The 27,392-nt window shown below is 49.5% G+C and overlaps 1 protein-coding gene across 2 annotated transcripts in view; it reads right to left on the bottom strand.

Annotated features, from left to right (window-relative positions):
* LOC138349849 (probable deoxyhypusine synthase) overlaps positions 1-27,392 on the bottom strand; it is a gene marked incomplete at its 5' end in the record, with an annotated part of 184,866 nt that overhangs the window by 61,763 nt on the left and 95,711 nt on the right. For both annotated transcript variants that reach the window (XM_069323834.1, XM_069323832.1), the window contains 1 exon segment: positions 21,901-22,026. In XM_069323834.1, coding sequence (XP_069179935.1) covers positions 21,901-22,026 — 126 coding nt within the window.

Raw genomic sequence — 27,392 nt, forward strand, 5'->3', positions numbered from 1 at the left:
ATGTTTGTGACAGTGCTTCATCAACAAACAGAGTGCCAAAAACACATACATTTCCGCCACTGTGGTATTTTTCCAACGCTGCAGTCGTGAAAATTCTGTGATTTCCCTCTCAATCAGGTAAGCAGCATGCAGGTTCGTTTGGTGTACAATGTATTCCATGAGTGGTTCATCATAGAATGCTGTAAAATATTCCATCTCAGCCATGTCCTCACCTTGATTAGGGAAAAGGTTTGTAATCCCTACATCTTTATCGTCAAAGTGAGGAATATTAGGAATAAAATCGTCACCATCACTCCACTCAAGTACACCAGGCGTCCTGCGAGATGCAGAGGAAAGACGGCGAGGAAGCGATGCATACCGGCGACCAGGAGCTGAATACCGTCTGCGAGAAGCACGGCGGCTACGTGCACGTGAGGTGGGTGCACGTGAGGTGGGTGCATTTGGTGCCATGCGGTGGCGCTTGGCTGGGCGAGATGCTGCTGACGCGACAATTTCTCGCCCAGTTACACCACTGGTACCAGCCACAGGCTCAATAAAACTTTGATCTGAGTCACTAAACCCAGAAAAGGAGTCACCTCCCTCTAACTCGTCACCCTCAAACAGAAAATATCCACAGGAACTGTGAGGTCGTGGTAGAATTGGAGTAGAAAATGGGCGAGGAGGCATGGGAGAGCGTATAGGCCTCGCCATGGCATGGCGGTCATTTTCACTTTCACTGCTGCTGCTACTATCTCCCGACAACTGTGTATAATCCTCATCGTTGTCTGAATCGTCAAACACACTTTCTTCACCTTCAGAGAATAATTCGTGGGCTATTTGCTCTGGGGTGAGGGACTGAGTGATGCGTGCTCGTGAGGCGTTTGACCGTGCGCTCGCCATGGTGACTCTCGCTAAACTGAGGCCTCCCATGCCATCGGAGCGTGAGCTGGATTTTTTTTCAAAATGGCCGCTGTTTACTAGAGCCCCTGGGCAGCGTATGGGACCCCCAGCTACACCGCGGGCCATTCAAATCGTGCGCGGTACCCATACACTTCATATGAAGTGAAGCGCAGTTGACTGGTAAAACGATTTACACTTCATATGAAGTGATGCGCACTTTAAGGGTTAGACCCCGAGCATGTTAAGGGTTAAGGGGCGGTTCTTTTCTTTCTCATTTTCCTATTCTTCTAAAATCACTGACATTTTCCTTTGAGCCTTCTCCTAAACCTACTATTTTCTCTATGATTTTCATCTCTTCTGCCGCTCGGTCCACCCTAGATGAAATTTCCTTCTCTAAACATCCAAAAATGATTATGGACTTAGTTCTATCTGCAGTGTTTTGTACCAGTTTACTGTTGGTAACCAGTTCTTTCCTAATTGCTTGCCTAATTTCTCCTTCTTGTTGGTCATTTCTGGTTTTGACTTCCGAACACACTTCTTTGATAGTCTCTTTCTCTTTTACAACTTCAGCATATGTCGCTTTTATTTCTTCTTTATACTTTTCTAGTTCTTTATTCACCTCCTCTATGTGAGTTGTCAGTGAAGTTTCCAGTTGGAGATCCTTACCTAACTCTATGTTAGCTCTTAGGCTTGCTTGGAGTTGTTCACCATATGAGTCTATTTTCTTGTTTATTTCTTCAAAGTCACCACACTTCACTTTCCACGCCTCATTTTCTTTCACTAGTTCCTTGATTTGCTCCTCCTGATTTGTTACCTTGTCTGTTAATGCAGTAATAATCTTACCTTGTTGAAGCATACTCCCTTTTAGAGTGCAAAGCTCACTCCAAAGAGCTCCATTGTCCTCTTCCAATTTAAGCACTTTTTCTTCATACTTCTTTTGCATATCCTCAATTATCTCTAACCTGCCAAGAACACCTCCTTTCCTTATATCTTGTGTTGAGAATCCTTTGAAACCATCATCTGTTGGTGTGTCTACATTCTCAGTGGGGGTGGTGGCGGTGGCCATCTTTGTTTTTGTTCTAGACCAAAACAAACTTTTCCACTCGGCTATTTTCACTCACTTTTACTTGTTTATTGTATTTTATTTGCTTTTACTCTTCCCTGAACCTTTATGTAACCTGGGACACCACTGTAGCCCTCAACCTGTGCCCAATACTTAGGTAATTCGATATTTCCAGGAGCTTGCTGCAGTGTGACTGTGTGTGTAATTACCTAAGTGTAATTACCTAAGTGTAATTACCTAAGTGTAGTTACAGGATGAGAGCTACGCTCATGGTGTCCCGTCTTCCCAACACTCTTTGTCATATAACGCTTTGAAACTACTGACGGTCTTGGCCTCCACCACCTTTTCACCTAACTTGTTCCAACCATCTACCACTCTGTTTGCAAAAGTGAATTTTCTTATGTTTCTTCAGCATCTGTGTTTAGCTAGTTTAAATCTATGACCTCTTGTTCTTGAAGTTCCAGGTCTCAAGAAATCTTCCGTATCAATTTTATCAATTCCTGTTACTATTTTGTACATAGTGATCATATCACCTCTTTTTCTTCTGTCTTCTAGTTTTGGCGTATTTAACCCTCAAACCACTAGGGGCCCAAATGGAATTCACACCCACAGGCGCAAAAAAAAAAAAAAAAAATACAAAAAATTCTTTCGTCTTATAGACGTGTTCATTTTTGTTCCCTGATTACGGAAAAAATAACAAAAAAATCATAGTGGCATATTTTAGCCGTAATAGGGTAGGGAAGTGTGGCAAAAAACCAGCATTGAATGTAATGAAACACCATTTTCTGGGTGAGTCCCGGAGGCTCCTTGGAGCTTATCGGGCTAATGTATGTTATGTTAGACCGGGACATTAGCTATGGAGTTCAGACCTACCAGGGACCAGCCCCAGAACCTGGCCCCTTCAGAGGTTTCAGGGAGCAATGGCCCTGGAAAACCCCATATGGTTGGGGGTTTTCCTTATCTGCCATCGACTGGGGTTAGGCACCCAGAAAGGTAGGCGTAACAAAACAAACCCCACATGGTAAGAAACTACAACAAAAACCGAACAGAGAGGTAGAAAACTCCCTACAATCCCAAGGAAAACAATCAATCAATCATTTTACTGCCGCGCCGGTCATCCGCGCAGCCCTCCCCTCCCCGGGAGGGGGGGGCCCCAGACCTCACCATGCCGGCTGCCGTCAGTTCGGAAACTAGGCTTCAACCAACGCGAAAAATCCCGCCGACCGGATGGGAGGGAGGGTATCCAGGGAGCCTCCGGGTCTCACCCAGAAAATGGCGTTTCATTACATTCAACGCTGGTTTTCTGTGGGGAGCCCCTACGGCTCCCTGGAGCTACATACCCAAAGAGAAGGAAAAAAGGGGACTTACCCGGGCGGCGGCGGCCACAAACTCCTCAACGCGAAGTCGAGACAACTGGCTGCAACCTGTGACCCAAAGCAACACAAGAACGACGAGGAGCAGGGATGTTCACCAAATAACGGGCGGCCAGGACCCTGTTCGACTTCCAAAATCCACGCGCCCGAATATGTGCCCAAGACATATTACCAAACACGGCAGCCATAGCCGCAAACTTCCTAACGTCATGGGCGCGAGGATAGACCGCAGGCTGGCTAGACTTAATGACCCTGCGGACAACCTGGGAGACCCGAGCCCTGGAACACGGAACGAGGGAAACCGGATCAACCCAAAGCGCATCCCCAGCCACCCCAGCTGAAGCGCGCAGGTAACGGCGAAGTGCAGCAACAGGACACAACACATGATGCACCCCCGGCCGAACCAACCAAGCGTCAATGACCCACGGACCCCTCCGGAAAGCAGCCGTCTCGTTCTTCACCAGAAAAGATGGAGAAGGCTGCAAACGGACAAACCTACCCCCAGGACCAAAAGAGCAGAAACCCCTGCGCCGGAGGAGAGCATGAAGCTTCCCTACCCGGCCCCCAGAGGCCAATGCCAACAAAAACAAAGCCTTGGAAAAACAATCGTGAACCGAAGGGGCCACCACAAACCGAGAGGAAAGATAGGAGAGCACCCTGTCCAAGGACCAGGACAGCTCAGGAGGCGCATGAGCAGGCCGGAGGTGAAACATAGCACGGGAAAGCTTATGAAATGGGGCGGATGTGACGTCCACCCCGAAAGCTAGCTTGAGCGGCTCCGCCAGCGCCGCACGATACGAGGCGACAGTATTAGGCATCAAATGACGGTCCTGAAAAAGCCAAGTAAGAAAGAACAAAACAACCCGTTCCGAAAAAAAAGACAACCTACGAAGAGCCAGAAAATGGCGAAAAGAACGCCAGGAAACTTCATACTGTCGCCTAGACGAAGCTCTCTGGTGGGACACCATCAAAGAAGCCACCTGATCACCATAGAAATGGTGATACACCCGCGTCAAAAAGACCAGACGCGAAGAGCAGAGGAGAAGGTCGAACCAGCCCCGTACCGGATCGGGCAGACCTGCTGAAAGAGGCGAACCACGAGACCGTACATCTGGGAGACCGTACGTCTGGCAGATCCAATGAAACGAGTAGTCGTCGACCGTCCATTCCGTGGACAGGGGAAGGAAGCGAGACAGACCGTCCGCCAGAACGTTGGACACTCCCCGGACGTGAACTGCACGGAGAGCCAAACCCCGAGAATCCAGCAGACGAACCACTCGAAGGGACCAACCCCAAAGAGCCAAGGACCGAAGAGAACCCCTGCAGTTCAGGTAATGAACCACTGGAGAACAGTCCGAATGGAGGTGAATGGTCGATCCCCGTGCGACCCGAATCCTCCAAAGCGCGAACCAGACAGCCGCGAACTCCCGAACCGTGCTGTGAGCCCGATGGAAGGACGGACCCCACCGTCCCTGGCCTGCCTGGTGAGCACTGGTCACAAAGCCCCAGCCGAGAGACGACGCGTCCGTGAACACATCGAGCGAGGGCTCGGGAAGGCGCCAAGGCACCGAACCCCGAAAAGCCTGAAGAGGAAGTCGACGACGCAGCAACCGACATAAGACCCCCGGAGGGCGAACCCAACGATCGCGAGAGAGGCGGAAAGGACGTCCCCGAAGGAACCAAAACAGACGCCGAAGCCAAACCCGACCCGGCAGGTAGACTAGCACAGCAAAGTTCAGACTCCCGCAACCGCTCGAGCAACCGCCGAGTGACCCGGGACCCCCTCAGAAACAGCAAACGGCGGTCCCGCAGCCGCCTCAACGCCGCCGGAGGGAGAGACAAGGAAGCGGTCCGAGAATCCCAAACAAGACCCAGCCAGGTCCGAACCTGGAACGGAACCAGATGGGACTTCCTTCAGTTCACCAGGAACCCGAACCTGGCGAGCTGGGAAAGAACCATATCCCTGGCGAGCAGACAAGCTGACCGACTGGGAGCCCACACCAGCCAGTCGTCGAGGTAGGCCAAAACCCGAATCCCTAGAAGACGCAGACGGGTCACCACAACCCGGGTCAGACGCGTGAAAACGCGAGGTGCCAGATTCAAGCCAAAAGGTAGGCATCGAAAACGGTAAGCGCGACGCCCCACCACGAAACCTAACCAGTCCCTGAACCCCGGATGAATAGGAACGTGCCAATACGCGTCCTTGAGGTCCAGGGACACCATCCAGGCACCCGGCTCCAACAGAAGCTGGACCTGAGACAGAGTAGTCATCCGAAAGGAGGGGCAAGGAATCCAGGGGTTCAGATGGGACAAGTCCAGAATGAACCTCAGATCCGCACAGTCCCGTTTCGGCACTGGAAACAGGCGGGAAACCCACCTGAGGGACGTAGTCGTTTCGACCACGCCCAAGCGCACCCACTCCAAGATGACTTGACGAAGCGCAGGAGAAGAGACCTGCCCTGTTAGCCCCGAACCCCCCAAAGGAGGACGAGTCGCCTAACGCCACCGCAGGCCGGATGACACGACCGAAAACGCCCACAAATCGTGGGACCAAGCATGGGCAAACAGAGCGAGCCATCCCCCCCATCGCCCCGACAACGGGGCAAACCGCGAAAGGGCCGACGCCCCTTACGAGAAGCCAACCGTCGAACAGGGCGATCACTGCGCCGACCAGACGACGCTGGCCCCGAAGGGAACAACAGCTCAGAAACTGGCACCAATGGCCCACCTCGACCAGCGGAACCCGAAACCCTGGCACGACCCCTCCGAAACTGCCGAGAACGACCGATCCGGAGAATCAACAAGTCCGCCATAGGACGACAACTAGACGAAGCCGCATGCAGAAACTGGGACACCGCAGACTCTGCAAACAGCAACGGACAAAAAGGAGACGAAAACCTAAGAGCCAGGGCCCAAGCGGATTCCAAAGAGAGGGCGAGCACAGCCTGACAGCACGCGAGGCGAGAAGCAAAAAACAGAGACACCGCTTCCTTCAGGATGGGCGCAAAGAGCTTCAACAGTGCAGCCGACGCCCGAGCTGCCGAAGACAGCGCCCCGGACGAAGGCCCTTCACTCAACGCTCCCACATCCTCCTCAAGTCAAGCAGAAGAGAGCTCGAGAAGGGAAAAGAAACGCAAGACCGAAGCCAAATGCCCACGGGAGCGCAACTCCTCCGCAACCAAGGAAGCCGAAAGCTGAGGAATCTGCACGTGAAGCTGGAAAAGGCCAACATCCCGAGAAAGCACAGGAGCGAATAAGCACGCATTAAGGTGCTCAAACTCGCCCCCCAGGTAAACCTGCATAAAAGTAGCAGTCTCCCGCCAATCAAGCGTGCAGGTCCGACAGAACCCATGCCACGCCCCAACGAAAAGAAAGGGCAGTCTGCTAGCCAGGAAGACCCCGGAACCTCCAAACGCACCCAAAAACGGGAAGAACCGAACTCAAACGAGGACGGATCCATTGGGGAGGCATAACCCGGGTCTCGCAAGAGGTATGCAGCAAGAGCTTCCCGTGCCACCTTCGCGGAGAGACGGGAAGTAGCAAACCCCCTGGAACGACGGAGCCGAGGTACCCAAAGGCGCCCAGAACCGAACCCGGGGAGGAGCCGAACCCGGGGAGGAGCCAAACCCAAATCATACTCATACAGGGAGGGAGGGTAAGAAAACCCCTCCCCCTGCAGCAATAAACCCCGTGGGGAAGGCAAAAGCACCCAAGCGGGGTCACAGGGGGCCCAAGGCCCCCAGGCCGACTCCTCCCCAGCCCCAGGATCCCCTACGTCGGGACCCGGGGCAGAGCCGTCCTCCAAACCCTCTACCCCTGAAGAAAAGGTAGAGTCCAAGGGAAAGGCAGACAAGAAGGGGGCCTGCTGGTGGGACCCAGAAGCCTCGGCAGGAGGAACCGGCTCAAATGCCTCCGTCCCCGACCCGGATGGGGCAGCCCCCAAAGCAGCCCGAGTCTCTCCACCAACTAAATCCTGTGCCAAGGCCGAAAATCGCATACGTTTCGGAGCCGGACACAGGGGGGGAGGTGCAGGAAGAACCACAGGGGAAGGACCAGAGGGCGCAGCAGGAGCCAAAGCCATAGCAACCAACGCCCCCAGGTCACGGTCCCTAAAGCCAAAACGGGGCAGCCTCGGGGCATCCAGGCGGGAAACCGACCTAGCGCGTTGCAATAACCTAAATCTAACATGCAACGCTGATGCTGCCTGTACTCTAATAGGAACATCCTCAGAGTAAAACTGGAGCACAAGCAGAGAACAGGACTCGCAAGACTCCGGGTCAAAGGTGTCATTGACCCAACAGGCAGCATGACGGAGGCAAAACAGGTGACTGTCACCCTGAGACAAGGGCACACTGCAACCTTCAAACCCGCACAAGGCAGGCTGGAACTTGGGAGACGCATCCATGGGTCCCCGAGCCACGACAGGGGTTTCCAGGTCCCGTAGGGTAGCAACTACGGGAAGCCCAGGCAAGGTGTTGCTAACCGGTTAAGAAACCCAAACAAAACAAGGGTAAATGATAATACTGAAAACCCCTGGGACGTGTACAAGCACGGGGGCCTAGCAGAGGGCCACCAAAACAATACCAGGGGAACTATGGGCCCACGAGGCAGAACCTCCACCAGGCAAACAAAAACAAAACAAAAGAAAAACCCCGCAAAAGTACACCGTCTCCAGAGCAACAGGAATCGGTCGCCGCTTAGGTGGCAGGCCGCGCAACACCTTGACGCCCTAACCAGCCAAATACCACTCCCTACCCAAGGCCAAACAAGGGCCCCAAGCCCCAGCTGGCCCCGAGGGCGAGGCAAATGCCGAGCAGCAAAAACCTCTACGGGAGCAGTTCCTGAACGCCCCAGAGAAGATAACCCTGACACGCAAGGGCAGTACTCACAGGGCGCCTAGGGAAGGAAGCCCCTAGCCACATGCAGCCCCGGCACTGATGAAGTACTCCTGGCCACCGCACACCACAAAAACAGCAAAGAACGCCACACGAGGCAAACTCTGCCAAGGAATTTGAGGCCAGAGAAGCGTTTATCCCGGTTGACACTAGCTTGCGAACTGACGGCAGCCGGCGTGGTGAGGTCCGGGGCCCCCCCCTCCCCATCCCGGGGAGGGGAGGGCTGCGCGAACGACCAGCACGGCAGTAAATTGATTGTTTGATTGTTTTCCTTGGGATTGTAGGAAGTTTTCTACCTCTCTGTTCGGTTTTTGTTGTAGTTTCTTACCATGTGGGGTTTGTTTTGTTACGCCTACCTTTCTGGGTGCCTAACCCCGGTCGATGGCAGATAAGGAAAACCCCCAACCATATGGGGTTTTCCAGGGCCATTGCTCCCTGAAACCTCTCTGAAGGGGCCAGGTTCTGGGGCTGGTCCCTGGTAGGTCTGAACTCCATAGCTAATGTCCCAGTCTAACATAACATACATTAACCCGATAAGCTCCACGGAGCCGTAGGGGCTCCCCACAGAAAAGGGGCGTTGGCAGAGCCTTCGCCAGACGAGGTCTACTCTGCCCGAGCTGTCAGACGGCAGTTGCCACAAATATATTATTACCTAATTATTTCAATGTCTCTGATTGATTTTTTCTTAGTTTTTTTTGCAGTAATATTATTCCATACAGTGAATTGTGGTATATTTATATAATAAAATGTGTGAACCATCGCTGTACTGAAAATTATGGTGTGCATATTAGTGATTCAATGATTATGTTCATAAAACAATAAACAAATAGTTTTGCTGTTGTTACACTATATACACAGGTTATATATAAGTATTTGCATGTTTTGTACACCATAACAAACTACTAAGTTGGTCTTGTGAGTCAAAAAGCAACGAGGAGTGACCGCCAAATACCAGCGAGCCACTCCCTCCCTCAACACCACCTCACTCACCCTCATTCTCTTCCCACAATACTGTTCTTGCATTTATTCACTATACACAGACATTACATATACATATTTACATGTTTTGTTCACCATAACTGTACATCTAAGCTTGTATGGTGAGTAAAGGCACAGAGACGTAGCTACTCATAAGCAAGGATAAGAATCAATTGGAAACAAATTGCAAAGCCATGGGAGAAGAAAATAAACTCTTAAAAATAGCTTTGGAAGAAGTTAAAGTAAATTTAAACATAAATGACTACAATAGGTTAGGCAAGGAAATTCAACAGGAGAAACAGCTTTTGTCAGCACAGATGGAGGAAGTTACACAGGGAATAGAACAGTGCAAGAAAGATATGCAACTCACTTATGCACAAGTGGCCAAGGAGAAGGAAAAAATAGAAGAAGCAGTAAAGGAAGTCAAACACTGCAGCAACCAAGACAAAACAAACATTAGGCTAGAAGTGAGGAAAGAATTGGCATCTAACCCGAAGTTGGTGCAAAACACAGTTGATCGGAGTAAGTCCCTGATCATTTTTGGCTGCAAAGAAAAGGCGATAACATCTAGGTCAGAAAGAGCTGTAGAAGAAGCTAAAGTAGTAGACAAAATTGTTGGCCTCGTAGAAGGTCTAACAACCATAGAGAATGTGTGCGACTACAGGAGAATAGGCAGGTACGTAAAAGGGAAAGATCGACCTTTGAGGATCACCCTAAACGGTGCCAAACAGATGGAAGAAGTACTAAGGAATGCTAGAAAATTACAAAGTGATGAGGATGGGAAAGGGTGGTCGTTAAGACGAGATCTTTCAAAAGAAGATAGAGAGAAGCTGAAACTGAACCTCGCTGAGGCAAAACGTTTAAATGAGAGCAGGAATGAAGAAGAAATAAATTCTTTTTTCTACAAAGTGATAGGGGTAGGCAAACCAGTAAAGTGGTACATAAAGGCAAACCAGCAAAATCAATAGAGAGAGGGGGAGTGAAGAATAAGGAGAGGGGGAACAAGTTCCTGAAGATTGCATACACCAACATAGATGGAGTGAGATCGAAGATACTGGAGTTAAGTGATGTAATACAGCTGCAGACACCAGACATTGTTGCACTCACAGAGACAAAACTTGAAGATGTAATTTTAAATGAGGTCATATTCCCAAGGGGCTACTCAATTTGGAGACGGGACAGAAAAATTAGGAAAGGCGGTGGCGTTGCTGTGCTGGTAAAAACACCTAAAGGTGAGGGAAATAATGACTGCCAATCCACAAGAAGTTGATATAATAGCACTAGAGATCAGCCATGAGGATGATAAACTAATGATAATAAATGCATATAGTCCACCGCCAAGCAGCACATGGTCAAAGGAAGAGCTAGATAGTAAACGTGAAGGTCTTATAACAATAATGAGAGAGATTATAGCGAGAGCGGATACCGATAGATCACGACTGTTGATAGTCGGTGACTTCAACTTGAAATCCATTGACTGGGAAGCATATGAAGATAAAACAGAAGATTTTTGGACCTGTAAATTTGTAGACCTCATCCTGGAAACATTCTTGTATCAACATGTTAAACAAGCTACGAGGATGAGGGAAGGGGACGTTCCCTCCATGCTAGATTTGATATTTAGCAGGAAGGAGGAAGAGATATTTGACATTCAGTACCTTCCTCCCTTGGGTAAAAGTGACACTGTCTTTTTTGGAATAAAGTATGCAATGCGTTATAAGCTGGAAGAAAATAAGGAGGTTGAAGCAGTTGAAAAACCAGACTTCAGGAGAGGACATTATGGTGACCTTAGAAATTTTTTTAGTGAGTATAATTGGACAGACTTGATGCTAGGCAAGGAAGTGAATGAGATGTATGTCAAGTTTTGTGAAATATATGATGAAGGCACAAAAAAAATTTATACCAAAACAGAGATGCAGAACTAGGAAACAGGATTGGTTCAATAGAAATTGCGAGAGGGCTAGAGACCAAAAGACACAAAAATGGAATCAATACAGGAAGAGGCCGAACCCCCAAACATACCAGCGATACAAAGATGTGAGAAACAACTACACGGCAGTGAGGAGAGAGGCAGAAAGAAATTTTGAAAAAGGGATTGCAGACAAATGTAAAACAGAACCAGGTGTATTCTATAAATTCATAAACAAATTGCAGGTAAAGGATAATATTCAGAGGTTGAAAGGTTCAACCTCTGAATATTAAAAGGTTGAAAGGTTCAACCTCTGAATATTAAAAGGTTGAAAGGTTGAAAGTGGCTCCCAGAACCTCCCAGAGGTTCTGGGAGCCACTTAGTAGCATGTCTTTGCACCTTTTCCAGTTTGTTAATGTGCTTCTTAAGATATGGGCACCACACAACCACTGCATATTCTAGCTTTGGCCTAACAAAAGTTGTGAACAATTTCTTTAGTATATCGCCATCCATGTATTTAAAAGCAATTCTGAAGTTAGAAAGCGTGGCATAGGCTCCTCGCACAATATTCTTTATGTGGTTCTCAGGTGATAGTTTTCTATCTAGAACCACACCTAGATCTCTTTCTTTATCAGAATTCTTTAAAGATTTCTTACATAATATATAGGTTGTGTGGGGTCTATGTTCTCCTATTCCACATTCCATAACATGGCGTTTATTAACATTAAATTCCATTTGCCAAGTGGTGCTCCATATACTTATTTTGTCCAGGTCATCTTGAAGGGCATGACAATCATCTAAATTTCTTATCCTTCCTATTATCTTAGCATCATCAGCAAACATGTTCATATAATTCTGTATACCAACTGGTAGATCGTTTATGTAGACAATGAACATTACTGGTGCAAGAACTGAACCCTGTGGTACTGCACTTGTGACATTCCTCCAATCCGACACATTGCCTCTGATTACGGCCCTCATTTTTCTATCAGTCAGGAAATTTTTCAACCATGTTAGAAGCTTACCTGTCACCCCTCCAATATGTTCCAGTTTCCGGAACAACCTCTTATGTGGAACTCTGTCGAAAGCCTTTTTTAGGTCCAGATAGATGCAGTCAACCCAACCATCTCTTTCCTGTAAAATCTCTGTGGCTCGATCATAGAAACTGAGTAAATTCGATACACAGGATCTTCTAGATCGAAAACCATTCTGTCTGTCTGATATTATATCATTTCTCTCCAGGTGTTCTATCCATTTAGCCATTTAGTTTTGATTAGTTTTTCCAATACTTTCACTATTACACTAGTCAATGATACAGGTCTATAATTGAACGGGGGGGGTCTTCCCTGCTGCCACTTTTGTAGATTGGAACTATGTTAGCCTGTTTGCACACGTCTGCTACGACTCCTGTACACAGGGATGCCTGAAAGATCAGGTGAAGTGGAATGCTGAGCTCAGGTGCACATTCTCTCAGAACCCATTGTGAAACTCCATCTGGGCCAACTGCTTTATTCTTATTGAGCTCCTTTAGCATATTTTCCACTTCATCTCTTCGTGTGTCGACACGTGGGTGTTGACACGCTGTACGATGACTTTTAATACTATCGCACTCGATTGCCGATGTTCATCATCACTCATTTTTCTCTTGATTCTCAGCTGTTGAGAATCGCTCGCGTCATGTATTAAAATATTTATAAAAAATTCAAATTTTATCTGATCAATCTGGGAGTGCTTTCAAAATGAGCAACTTTACTGCGCACACTTTGATACCAAAATGAAAGACTTAACTCGAAAATTTATGTCAGAACACTGGAAAGATATAAATAATTTTGTGGTGACGAGCTTCAAAAAGTGTCTAAAAGTTTAAATATTTGTTAAAATTCCATTTATTATTCTATTATTATGGGACTAGTTTTAAAATACGCGTATTTATATTACAAACAATTTGATACCATAATGAAGGACGTGATGCAAAAATTGATGTCAGAAGGATAATAAATGTCAGAATGATGATAAATACTTTTGAGGTCCAAATTTTAAAATATTTGCTAAAATTCCATTTATTGTTCTATTACTATGGGACTAGTTTTAAAATACACGCCTTTATATAGCAAACAATTTGATACCAAAATGTAACATGTAACATGAAAATTGGTGTCAGAACACTGGAAATATATAAATAATTTTGTGGTGGTGAGCGTCCAAAAGTTAAAATATTTGTTGAAATTCCATTTATTGTTCTATTACTATGGGACTAGTTTTAAAATACATGCCTTTATTTTGCGAACAATTTGATATCAAAATGAAACATTTAACACAAAAATTTATGTTATCAAACTGAATGAGTATATACATTAGTCTGCAGGTGTGCCAAATAGTGCTCGTTCACGGGTAACTTGGCCGACTTTAGGTTTTGCTGTGGGGAGTCACGTCGGGCATTTAGACGTTATATGCATATACCCCTGAAGAGAATTCTATTGTGAACACAATGATGCCAAAATGAACGACATAGCATGAGAAATAAGGTGAGAAAACTGAAACGAGTATAGGCATTTTACTGATTTTGCGCACTCACAGGTAACTTTGCCAACTTTAGGCTTTGCTGTGGGGAGTCATAGCGGGCTTTTGGACCTTATATGCATATACCCCTGCAGGGAATTCTATTACAAACACAATGATTCCAAAACGAACGACATAGCACGAGAATTAAGGTGAGAAATCTGAAACGAGTATACACTTTTCTGTGTCGCAGCACGTTCGCCCGCACCGAACGACACATGACGTCATTTCTGCAGCGCGCACGAATGGCATGCGATAGTGTTAACATATGCGCCTTAACACTTTCGCGCTATCTGGACGCGCCGGCGCGTTCGGTTTCGTCTAACGTAAACGCATAGTGGACATAAAGTTATGTCTACTTTTAAAATATTTGTATAAAATTCAATTTTAATCCGATTTCATTGGGGTTTGTTTCAAACGACGCGCCATGAAGTTCTCTTTCTCACCACTAGGCCACCTGGCGCGTCGGCCTACCCGGTCACGTGACAGGCCCATTGTTTTCGTGTCACGTGTCGTGAGTCGATCACGCTCCCCTCGCGCGCCAAACTCGAGCATTTTTACCCGTTTCCGTGTGGATTATACCCAATGACTTCATCAAAAATGGATCAAGGTCAAGGCCCAAGCACTTCTACAAGCACTCAAGAAACATTGAGAGAACTTGGGGTGTACACATGTGGCACAATTAGAATGCTACGTAGCGCCCCAAAGGTATTGCAAGCTCTAGCCAAGGGTAAACTTCGACTGGATACCACAGTATACCGCCGCAAAGATAATACCTTCATTCTCCTGTGGAAAGACAAGCGAGTGGTTTCAATCATTACCAACATCCACAATGCAGACACTCAGCGAGTTCAGCGAAGGAAGCGAATTCGCAACCGAGACGGAACAAGTGGAATACAACAGGTAACAGTGAACAAACCGACTGCAATTTGCGAGTACAATAAGTTCATGAAAGGTGTGGACCACTTCGATCAAATGGTTAAATATTACCATTTTACCAGGAAAACTCACAAGTGGACCAAAAAGATTACCTTTTATTTCCTGCAAATGGCATTGCATAATGCCTATGTTTTGTACAAATACAACACAACTGATCGAAAAAAGCTAACATTGCTACAGTTCCACGAAGTGGCAATCTGGGCCCTATTGCACTGGGACACAGAGGAGTGGCCTAAAACAACATCATCATCTCAACACTTGCGGCACGCTCCAGACATAAATGATGACATAGCTCCTGCCAATGCTGACGCCATGCCAACTCCCGGACCATCTGGTGTGAGGCGGCCTTTGTTCACTACACCACCTCAAGATGAAGCACACAACGAATCTGAACCCGACATGTCTGCCACACTGCCAGTTGACGAAACTGTTTTGTCAGATGAATCTGACTCTCCTGCAACTCCTGTTACACCTCCAGCGAGAGGACCTGGCCGCCCTATTGTTGATTCAGAAAATCGCATGAACTACAAACTGAAACATGAAATTTACAGACTGCCCAAACGTCTCAAGTGTCATGCATGCGCACGGTCCGGTAAAAGGAAGGACACGAACTATGGATGCAAGACCTGTGGTGTTGCACTCTGTGTTGTTCCCTGCTACACCAATTACCACCGGAAACAGGTGTATTGGGTGGTGAAGAAGTAACCACCCGCAACAGCTTCACTCCACCTACAAACCATCTGTTGAGCAACTTCAGGAATGAAGAACCTGAAGAAGGTGGAGAGAAGAACAAATGCTCAACTTACTGTTCCACAACCAGCCTTCCCGTGGTAAGTACACCTATTTGGTCCAAGTTTGTGTAGTATAATTTAGCTCATAGAACATTCTATTGCGAAAACATTGCCACAAAAATGAATGACATACATACAATAATAATATCAGAACAGTGAAATAAGTATAAACTTTCAAAGCAACGTTTCGCGCATGTGTCGTCTGGTCACTGTTACCGGGTAACAGTGTGCCCACTTCCCACACTCTTGCGGGTGGGCCGGGACCATTATTCTACGATTATATTCATATCATCGTGTTGGGAATTTTATTGGGAGTCCATTGATACCAAAATTAAGGCTGTAGGGCTGTAGAGGTGATAATAATCCCAAGAGTAAAAACATTTTGTTGCTGTTGAGCGCTCACGGCGACTCATCTTCGTAGTTATTTATTTCATGCTGGTATCTCTATAGCTTTTGTGACTTTTTTTTACTGATGTTCTTCTAGAGAATTTTATTGCGAACACGTTGGTACCAAAATGAAATACGTAGCATGAAAACTAAGGTCAGAAAAGTAAAAAGAGTATACACATTTTTGTTTTTACGCTTAAGCGATAAAAACGCCGCGCGCACATACGGTTGGCTGAGTGACCTTCGCCGAGAGCGCGAAAGTGTTAACTTCTGGTAAATCCCATTTTATTTTCTTGTAAATGTTTAAATGAATAAATAGCAAACCAAATACTGTACTGTACTGTTCAACTATTATAGTGTGTTATTTAATTAATATTCGTAACTAGCTCTCCACAGCAGTAAGAAAACAATATAATTCTTGCAACGCCTCCAACGCCATCTTCCTTCGTTAGGCTTAAGCGAGTCACACACACACTCAACAGTTCTCCCTCCCTTCCTGCCCGACTCACTCCCTCCTTCCCTCCCTCCCTTCCTGACCGACACCCTCCCTCCCTCCCTCCCTTCCTGTCTGACTCCATCCCTCCCTGTCACTCACCCTCCCTTTCTTCCTGTCCGACTCCCTCCCTCCCTCCCTGACCGACTCCCATCCTCCCTTCCTATCCGACTCCCTCCCTCCCTGACCGACTCCCTCCCTCCCTTCCTGTCTGACTCCATCCCTCCCTGTCACTCTCCCTCCCTTCCTTCCTGTCCGACTCCCTCCCTCCCTCCCTGACCGACTCCCATCCTCCTTTCCTGTCCGACTCCCTCCCTCCCTGACTGACTCCCATCCTCCCTTCCTGTCCGACTCCCTCCCTCCCTTACTGTCTGACTCCCTCCCTGCCTCTCTGACCGACTACCTCCCTCCCTTCCTGACCGACTCCCACCCTCCCTTCCTGTCCGACTCCCTCCCTCCCTCCCTCCCTGACCGACTCCCATCCTCCCTTCCTGTCCGACTCCCTCCCTGACTGACTCCCATCCTCCCTTCCTGTCTGACTCCCTCCCTGACCGACTCCCATCCTCCCTTCCTGTCCGACTCCCTCCCTCCCTGACCGACTCCCTCCCTCCCTTACTGTCCGACTCCCTCCCTGCCTCTCTGACCGACTACCTCCCTACCTTCCTGACCGACTCCCATCCTCCCTTCCTGCCCGACTCCCTCCCTCCCTTACTGTCCGACTCCCTCCCTACCTCTCTGACCGACTACCTCCCTCCCTTCCTGACCGACTCCCATCCTCCCTTCCTGCCCGACTCTCTCCCTCCCTGACCGACTCCCTCCCTCCCTTACTGTCCGACTCACTTCCCCCCCTGACCGACTCCCTCCCTGCCTCTCTGACCGACTACCTCCCTCCCTTCCTGTACGACTCCCTCCCTCCCTGACTGACTCCCTTCCTCCCTTCCTGTCCGACTCCCTCCCTCCCCGACCGATTCCCTCCCTCCCTGACCAACTCCCTCCCTCCCTGACCGACTCCCTCCCTCCCTCCCTGTCCAACTCCCTCCCTCCCTCCCTGTCCAACTCCCTCCCTCCCTTCCTGTCCGTCCCTCCCTCCCTCCCTCCCTGACCGAATCCCTCCTGCCCTCCCTGTCCATCTCCCTCCCTCCCTCCCTGACTGACTCCCTTCCTCCCTCCCTCCTTGACTGACTCCCTCCCTCCCTCCCTGACCAACTCCCTCCCTTCCTGACCGACTCCCTCCCTCCCTGACTGACTCCCTCCCTCCCTGACCGACCCCCCTCCCTCCCTGACCGACCCCCTCCTTCCCTGACCGACCCCCTCCCTTCCTGACCAACTCCCTCCCTTCCTGACCGACTTCCTCCCTCCCTCCCTTCCTGACCGACTCCCTCCCTCCCTGACCCACTCCCTCCCTCCCTGACCGACTTCCTCCCTCCCTGACCGACTCCCTCCCTCACTGACCGACTCCCTCCCTCCCTCACTGACCGACTCCCTCCCTCCCTTCCTGACCGACTCCCTCCCTCCCTCCCTTCCTGACCGACTCCCTCCCTCCCTGACCGACTCCCTTCCTTCCTGACCGACTCCCTCCCTCCTTGACCGACTCCCTCCCTTCCTGACCGACTCCCTCCCTTCCTGACCGACTCCCTCCCTCCCTGACCGACTCCCTCCCTCCCTGACCGACTCCCTCCCTCCCTGACCGACTCCCTCCCTTCCTGACCGACTCCCTCCCTTCCTGACCGACTCCCTCCCTTCCTGACCGACTCTCTCCCTCCCTGACCGACTCCCTCCCTCCCTGACCGACTCCCTCCCTCCCTGACCGACTCCCTCCCTCCCTGACCGACTCCCTCCCTTCCTGACCGACTCCCTCCCTCCCTGACCGACTCCCTCCCTCCCTGACCGACTCCCTCCCTCCCTGACCGACTCCCTCCCTCCCTGACCGACTCCCTCCCTCCCTGACCGACTCCCTCCCTCCCTGACCGACTCCCTCCCTCCCTGACCGACTCCCTCCCTCCCTGACCGACTCCCTCCCTCCCTGACCGACTCCCTCCCTCCCTGACCGACTCCCTCCCTCCCTGACCGACTCCCTCCCTCCCTGACCGACTCCCTCCCTCCCTGACCGACTCCCTCCCTCCCTGACCGACTCCCTCCCTCCCTGACCGACTCCCTCCCTCCCTGACCAACTCCCTCCCTTCCTGACCGACTCCCCTCCCTGACCGACTCCCTCCCTTCCTGACCGACTCCCTCCCTGACCGACTCCCTCCCTTCCTGGCCGACTCCCCTCCCTGACCAACTCCCTCCCTTCCTTCCTGGCCGACTCCCTCCCTTCCTGACCGACTCCTTCCCTTCCTGACTGACTCCCTCCCTTCCTGACCGTTATCCCCCAGGTGGTCCCTCCCAACGTTCCCCTCTCTCCCGACACCACCCACCCGCCCCACCCCCTCTTGTACCATGCTCCTCAGGTGCCTCAAGCCACAGCCATGCAGGATTAATACGGTACAGCTCGCCACCTGGCTTTCATATCCGGCCAAACACCCGCTTTTCCAGCTCCCATGGACATTTTGGCCAGATAAAGAGATAATTTTATCTGGGCCACGATTTTAGCCGGATAAGGGCGTTTTCCGGATGGTCGGATTCTGGATAATCGCGTGTCTACAGTACTTCGTTGGTTTGACTTACTCTTCTGTTCTTCTGTGCTTTGTGTCTGGGTTTTTTACGCGGGTGAATCGCCATTTGTATGGTGATCAGGTGGCTTCATTGATGGTGTCCCACCAGCAGTCTTCCTCTCAGTGACAGTATGAAGTCTGCCATCTTTGGTCTCCTGCTGGTCTTTCGTCTCATGCTGGTCTTTAGTCTTCTGGTGGTCTTTACGGGATTTCCTCTCCCTTCGTAGGATTTTGTCAGTGTCTGTTCCAGTTGTTTTGTCCTTTCTTTTTGGCTCTTTCAGGACCGGCGTCTAATGAAGAATACTGTCGTTTCTTATTGTGCGGCGCTGACAGAGCCGCTCCAGCTTGCTTTCAGGATGGATGTCATTTCTGCTCCATACTGCAAACTCTCCCGTGGAATTTTTCCCTTCCGGCCTACTCATGCATCGCCTGAGCCTTCTTGGTCTTTAGACCGGGTGCTCTCATTTCTTTCTTCTTATCGGTTTGTGGTGGCTCCTTCAGTCCAGGATTGTTTTCTCAAGACTTTGTTTTTGTTGGCTTTAGCCTCTGCGTGTCAGGTGGGGGGGAGCTTCATGCTCTTCTCTGGTGCAGGAGTTTCTGCTTATTTTGGCCCTGGGAGTCGTTTTGTTCGCTTACAGCCCTCTCCTTCTTTTCTAGCGAAGAGTGAGACGGGTGCTTTCCAGAGGGGTCCCTGTTGATGCTTGCCTGGTTAGGCCGGAGGTGCATCATGTGTTGTGTTTGGTTGCGGCTTTAGGTCGCTACCTGCGAGCCACTGGTTCAGCAACAGTAAACGCACTTTGGGAAGACCCAGTTTTCCTGGTTCCCTGTTCCAGGGCTCATGTCTCTCAGGTTTTCTGCAGAGCTATCAAGTCTAGCCAGCGGACCCATGAAGTGCGGAAGTATGCAGCTCTTGCTGCCATTTTTGGTAATATGTCTTGGGTCAATATACAGGCACGGGGATTTTGGAAATCAAACAGGAACCTGGCCGCCAGATATCTTGTTAACATCCCGGGTTCTCTGCGGCCTTGTGTTGCCTTGGGACATCTGTCACGGCTAGTTGTCTCGTCTTTGTTGCGAGACCTGTGGTGCTGCTGCCTCCCGAGTAAGTCCCTGTTTTTACTTATCTGTGGGTATATAGCTTCAGGGAGTTGACGGGGCTCCCCTCAGAAAATAGCGTTGAATGTAATGAAACACCATTTTTTGGGTGTGCCCCGGAGGCTCCCTGACACCCTTCTTCCCTCTGGTCGGTGATTTTTCATCATTCTCCATTTCGGAGGTGGTGCAGGCTGCTCACCTGAGTGGAGTCCCCACTTCCCCCTTTTGGAGGAGGATGATGTGCTAATGAGCGAGCGCGCTAGTTGGATGATGTGTTGCTTGTTTCACTATTTTCTATTGGGGTAGTTCTAGGCCTCTGTTCAGACATAGGGTGCAATTTTAACCAGTTGGTGGTTTGTAATGGTTAACCTACCTTTCTGGGTGCCTTTCCCGGTCGATTGCAGAAATTACAAACTCTAAATGTAAAGAGCTCATATGGCCATTGCTTCCTCTGCCTCTTTGAAGGGGGGCTAAGTTCTGGGTCGTGGCCCCTGGTAGGTACTCGAACTCCAAGGACTGATGACACCAAACTAATATGGCACATGTCAGTTTGATAACTTCAGGGAGCCTCTGGGGCTCAACCACAAAATGGCGTTTCATTACATTCAACGCTGGTTTTCTGCAGGTCAGGCGAGTGAGATTCTAGCTGGTTCAACTTCCTTCTTCGCAGTACGCATCTTGTCTTTCTGATGCGTGTGTCACCCTTTATTTGGTGATCAGGTGCGTGATTTGTTGGTGTCCCACCTGCGGTCTTCTCGGTGACAGTATGCTGTTCTTGATGGGTTTTTACACCATTTTTTTGCTCTTCGTAGGGTGTCGTCTGGGTCTGATAAGGTTGTTTTGTCTTTTTTCCTCTTGGGTTTTTCTGGCCTGGTATTTTTTGCTGTGTACTGTCACTTCTTCTCGTGCAACGTTGGTGGAGCTGCTGCTGCTGCTTGCATTCGGGGGTGGATGTCACTTCTGCCCTGTTCTGCAAGCTTTCTTGTGCGTTTTTTCACCTGCAGCCTGCTCATGCACTGCTCAAGCCTTTTCGGTTCTTGGACTGGGGTCTTTCCTTTCTTTCTTCACTTCAGTTTTTGTAGTGGCCCCTTCAGTTCATGATTGTTTTGGTACGCGTTTTTTTCTTTTGGTCCTAGTGGTCGTTTTATTTTTTTTGTTTCCTAATTTTCTGTCGAAGACTGAGTCGGCGGGCTTCTGGAGGGGTTCGTTGGTCATGGATGCTTGGTTGGTTTGGCCAGGGGTGCATTACGTGTGGTGTCTGGTAGCTGCTTTGCTCTATGGACCCCTGGTTCTGTGTCCGTGGCTGTGCTCTAAGTTCTCTCATTCTTTGATTGCCTATTCCAGGGCTCTTGTGTCTAGGGTCATCCGCAGTGTCCTTTTGGTTTAGCCAGCCTGCAGTCTACCCTTGTGCCCATGCCCAGGCCGCTCTTTCAGTTGTCTTTGGGAATGTCTTCGGAAGGTATTCGGACACAGGGGTTTAGGAGGTCAGTCAAGATTCTGGTCGCAAGGTCTCTTGTGAGTGTCCCGAGCTCGTCAATTGTTTATTGGATTGACAAATATCAATAGATGATCAATTTGATGATGAAGACTTACTGATAGATATGCTAATGACAGTAAATTAATGATGGAGTGGAGATGATTAGTAAGCTGAATAAATCTTGGATTAATTTCATCTGAATTTGAGGTAAATCATTTTTGAATCAGTTAGTTATTACTTATTTCTCCATCCACAATTTTCAACAACTTGTTTGTCAAGATCATTCACCTCCCTCACTCACTCATCTTTTCTTTTACCATCTCAAAAATATTGTTCTCTTTTATATTAAATATTAACATGAAGCCTTTATATTTAAGCTCAAATAAAGTAGTTACACATTCATCTTACTTTGACAGGAGTGGCATCCATTTTAATTTTGCCCCAAGACACAGCCTCATCAGGTCGAGCACCACTGTCACTGCCATCCCACTCACTCGCTGTGTTCAGGAACACAGAGAAGTTGGCTCCATTCCTCTGTAGGTTGTAAATATGGATGTTACTAATACCATTACAGTATCAAATAGACATTTTAGCCAAGATATATTGTTAAAGATATAACAGAGTATTATACTTTAGTGAAAAAAGCAACAATGAATCATAATCTAACATATCACTTGTAACAGCTTTATGGAAAAAAATAAGTCACCCATAAAATTAACACTAAATTTTAATAAATTTAGAATTAAATGCAAAGAAATGCCTCTTTTCTGGTGGCCACTCAACATGATGAACCAGATGGTGTAACATCTGGTTCATGATGTTACGACCTAGAAGCAGCCAAACCTTGGAAAACACACTGGGGTTCTAGGACCCACCAATACCTACTTGAGACCACCACAGAGAGGTAATGCCAAAAAATCAAACAAGCAATATATAACACACCTGAAATGGAGGAGGACAGAACACACCCAACCCTTCAAGAAATAATTAAGCAAAATGGAGACCAAAAGTTCCCAGCACTGTACGAACACCCCAAAGTCAAGCTTAACATCCAAAACAGGGCAAGATACAAGTGGAGACTAAGTGGAGCTTGGGGATATATATATTAGATTGTTAGGCGAGTCTAACTTTTGGGGATTTAGTAACATCTCTGCAAGTCTTGTTTCAATAGTGTGTATAAATTACAACCACACTCCCAATATACCTTGTACCTTTAAATTTAAGACTAGAAATAAATATCTCCATGATTTTAGAAACTATTATTTGCCAAAGACCTTTCCAATATTGAGGTCTCTAGCTTGCTGTATGAAATGTAACTTCTGTATAATGTATGTTCTGGGACCACTGGGTATAACACTGAGTTTTACCACCCTCTGAGGAGCCTTCCTAATGTACCTAGCAATCTTTATATTTACTCTACCCTCCTTTATGAGGTTAGGATGAGTAGAAAAAAGCAAGTGCCCTTACAAAACCGGCTTTGATAAAAGGGTTTGGGATCCACAGCCGACGGAATGTTGAAAACATCCCTCAAAATCAAGTTATGTACAGGTAAGACTTGTGTACTCATGCTGTGGCGTCTGGAGTCGAGTCTCAACAAGTACTGTAAACTGTCAGGAATTGAGTCAAGTCGTAGACCATTCTACGACAGCATGATACGTGAACAGTCCCTAAGCGTGTGTGAACCTGCACTCCATGCCAGGCTCAATGAACAAGTTATTGAGTCCAACAGGAAGATGGCAAAGAAAGCAGACCTATAAGCTGAAGCATGGAAGCACTCATAGGAGTCAGAGCCAGCCAGCAAGCAAGCACACTTGTAACGTGAAGAGCGGTGGTGCTAGATTTAAGTCTACGAGGGAAGAGCTCACCAAGTTGAAGTGTTTCAACTTTGGGAAACTCAGTCATCGTGCAGTCAAGTGCAAGAGTTCAACACCAAAGAAACCACTGAAGACAACAAGTCTTTAGGTGGGAAGAGGCACAGTCAATGGGGAAATGGATTAAGATCTTCAGAGATCCAGGAGCAACAATCAGCATGGCGCCTGACAGTTGGGTGCAACCCGTTCTCGCAAATTCGTAAAGTCAATATTGACTTATTAACTACGTGCATAGGTGATATACTAAACATAATAGATACCCCTAAAAAGATTCATAGAAAACACCGACCTTACCTAACCTTGTTAGTATCTTAAGATAAGCATCTTATTGCTTTGTAATTACAATTATTACTTAACCTATACCTATTATAGGTTAGGTAATAATTGTAATTACGAAGCAATAAGATGCTTATCTTAAGATACTAACAAGGTTAGATAAGGTCGGTGTTTTCTATGAATCTTTTTAAGGGTATCTATTATGTTAAGTATGTCACCTATGCACATATTTAATAAGTCAATATTGACTTATTAAATTTGCGAGAACGGGTTGCTGGGTGGACAACGCTTCACATTCGTAGTCCTGAGGTTCGACTCAGGAGTACGAGTTTGTTGATAGACGTATGGCCGACCTAGCGCGTGGTGGCACAGCGATTCCTCCTAAGTTTATCAGTGCCTCCTGCCTAGTGACTATCGCACAAGAATTCTTTGCAAGGACTTAGTGTTTTTTTTATTATTGGCTATTGAACATAATTTTTTTTATTATATATCTCACCATGGGTCAAAAGAAAACCAGTGGTATGTTTCAAGGCAAGAAAACACATGTAAGAATGACCATAGAGAAAAAACCAGAGATCATTCATAAACATGAAAAAGGTACACGTGTTGTTGTACATTAGCTAGGCAGAACAACAAATCCATGTCAACGATATGCACTGTACTTGCTAAAAAAAACAAGCGTTGAATGTAATGAAACGCCATTTTCTGGGCGAGTCCCGGAGGCTCCACGGAGCTATCCCAGGCTGATATGCTAATGTCAGACTTTGGCATCAGTCATGTGTATGGAATTCTTAGGTCTACCGGGGACCACGGCCAGAACCGGGCCCCCTCAGAGAGGCAAGGGGAGCAATGGCCTATAGAAGCCCCTGTGTGGTTGGAAGCATTCTATGTCTGCCATCAACCGGAACAGGCATCCAGAAAGGTAAGCGCCTCAAAACAAACCCCTATTCTGGTTAAAATTGCTACCCAAAACCGAACTAGTGGATAGAACTCCCCAACCGAAAACAAGCAAACTAGTGTGACGTCACACACCGCCGCGCCGCTGTCTGTGCAGCTCCCCCCTCCCCAGGAGGGGGAAGGGGGAGCCCCAGACCCCCCGCGCCGGCTACCCACACCTCAGTTCTTGAGGCTGGATGTCAAAAACGCGAAAAACCGCCGACCGGAGGGAGGGAGGGAGGGATGCCGGGGAGCCTCCGGGACTCACCCAGAAAATGGCGTTTCATTACATTCAACGCTGGTTTTCTGGGGGGAACCCCGTCGGCTCCCCGGAGCTAACTACCCACAGACAGAAAAAAGAGGGACTTACCCGGGAGGCGGTCGTCGCTCACTCCTCAACTTGAAGCCGAGACAACTGGCTGCAACCGCCGACCCAAAGCAACACAGGCCCAACGAGGCCCAGGGACATTCACAAGGCAGCCAGGACCCTGTTCGACCGCCAAAATCCCCGCGCCCGAATATCAGACCAAGACATATTCAAGGGGCCACAACGAAATGAGGAGACGAAAGGAAAGCGAGCACTCTGTCCAAAGACCAGGATGGCTCAGGCGACGCATGAGCAGGCCGGAGGTGAAACAATGCACGAGACAGCTTGCGAAACGGCGCAGATGTAACATCGATACCGAAAGCAAGCTGAAGCGGCTCCGCCAGCGCCGCACGATACGAAGCGACAGTGTTAGGCATAAGATGACGGTCCTGAAACAACCACGAGAGGAAGGACAAGACCACCCGAACAGACAAGGAACTAACACGACGAAGACGCAAAAAGAAACGGAAGGACCGCCAGGAAACTTCATACTGCCGCCGAGAAGAAGCCCTCAGGTGGGACACCAACAAGGAGGCCACCTGATCACCATAGAGATGATGATAGACTCGAGTCAAAAAAACCATACGCGAAGACTCGAGGAGAAGATCGAACCAGCCACGTGACGTACCGGCCCGATCTGCTGAAAGAGGCGGAGCCGCGGGAAAACCCTCGGGTTCGGACACCGAGCAACCAGCGCCTGAAACCAAGGCTGGGCCGGCCACCAAGGGGCCAGAAGGACAACTCTCCCCTGGTAAATTTCTAAGCGAGTCAGGACCTGGAGCAACAGCCGAACCGGGGGAAAGAGGTACAGGAACCCCCACCTCGACCATTCTAGCCGAAAGGCATCGACCCCGACGGCCTCGCGATCGGGTAAGGGCGCCGCATAAACGGGAAGACGCCGCGACCACGCCGACGCGAAGAGGCCCACCTCGGGGCACCCGAACGTCTGGCAAAGCCAACGGAAGGACTCGTCATCGACCGTCCACTCCGTGGAGAGGGGAACGAAGCGAGACAGGGCGTCGGCCAAGACGTTGGACACGCCCCGTACGTGAACCGCCAGGAGAGCCAAACCCCGAGAACTCAGCAGACGAGTCACCCGAAGCGACCAACCCCAAAGAGACAAGGACCGCATCGAACCCCCGTGGTTCAGGCAATGAGCCACCGGAGAGCAGTCCGAATGGAGCCGAATCGTCGATTCGCGGGCCACCCGAATCCTCCCCAGAGCAAACCACACTGCTGCGAATTCCTGCACCGTGCTGTGAGCTCGACGGAAGGACGGATCCTAACGCCCCTGGCCGGTCTGGTGAGCACTGGTCACAAAACCTCAGCCGAGAGACGACGCATCCGTGTACACATCGAGCGAGGGCTCGGGTAGGCGCCAAGGCACTGAACCCCGAAAAACCCGAAGAGGAAGCCGGTGACGCAGCAACCGATGCAAGGCCCCCGGGGGTCGAACTCTGCGATCGCGAGAGAGGCGGAAAGGGGAACCCCGAAGGAACCAGAACAGCCGTCGAAGCCAAACCCGACCCGGCGGGTAGACCACCATCGCGAAGTTCAGGCTCCCGCACAGCCCCTCGAGCAACCGCCGGGTGACCCGAGGGCCCTCCAGAAACAGACGAAGGCGGGACCGCAGCCGCAGGAGAGACTCCGGAGGGAGAGACAAGGAGGCGGTTCGAGAGTCCCAAACGAGACCCAGCCAAGTCCGAACCTGAGAGGGAACCAGATGGGACTTCCTCCAGTTCACCAAGAACCCGAACTTGGCGAGCTGGGAAAGAACCAAATCCCTGGCTAGCAAGCAAGCTGACTGGCTGGGAGCCCAAACCAGCCAGTCGTCGAGGTAGGCCAACACCCGAACACCTAGGAGATGCAAACGAGCCACCACAACCCGTGTAAGGCGCGTGAACACGCGAGGTGCCAGGTTCAACCCGAACGGGAGACAACGAAAGCGGTAACTCAGACGCCCCACAACAAAACCGAGCCAGTCCCTGAACCGCGGATGAATCGGGACATGCCAATAAGCGTCCCGGAGGTCCAGGGACACCATCAAAGCTCCCGGCTCCAAGAGGAGCCGAACCTGAGACAGCGTAGTCATCCGAAAGGAGGGGCAATGAACCCAGGGGTTCAGATGGGACAAGTCCAGAATGAACCGCAGGTCCGCGCAGTCCCGTTTCGGAACCGGAAACAGACGGGAAACCCATCTGAGGGACGACGTCGTTTCAACGACGCCCAAGCAAATCCACTCCAAGACGACTCGACAGAGCGCAAGGGAAGAAACCTGCCCTGCCAGCCCCGACCCCCCAAAGGGGGGAGGGGCCACCCAACGCCACCGCAGGCCGCGAGACATGACCCGAAAGGCCCACGAATCGTGGGACCAGGCGCAGGCGAACAGTGCAAGCCGCCCCCCCATCGCCCCGTGAAGGGGGCAAACCGCGAAAGGGCCGGCGACCCTT

Source organism: Procambarus clarkii, chromosome 13 (genome assembly GCF_040958095.1).
Source record: "Procambarus clarkii isolate CNS0578487 chromosome 13, FALCON_Pclarkii_2.0, whole genome shotgun sequence".
NCBI lineage: Eukaryota > Metazoa > Arthropoda > Malacostraca > Decapoda > Cambaridae > Procambarus > Procambarus clarkii.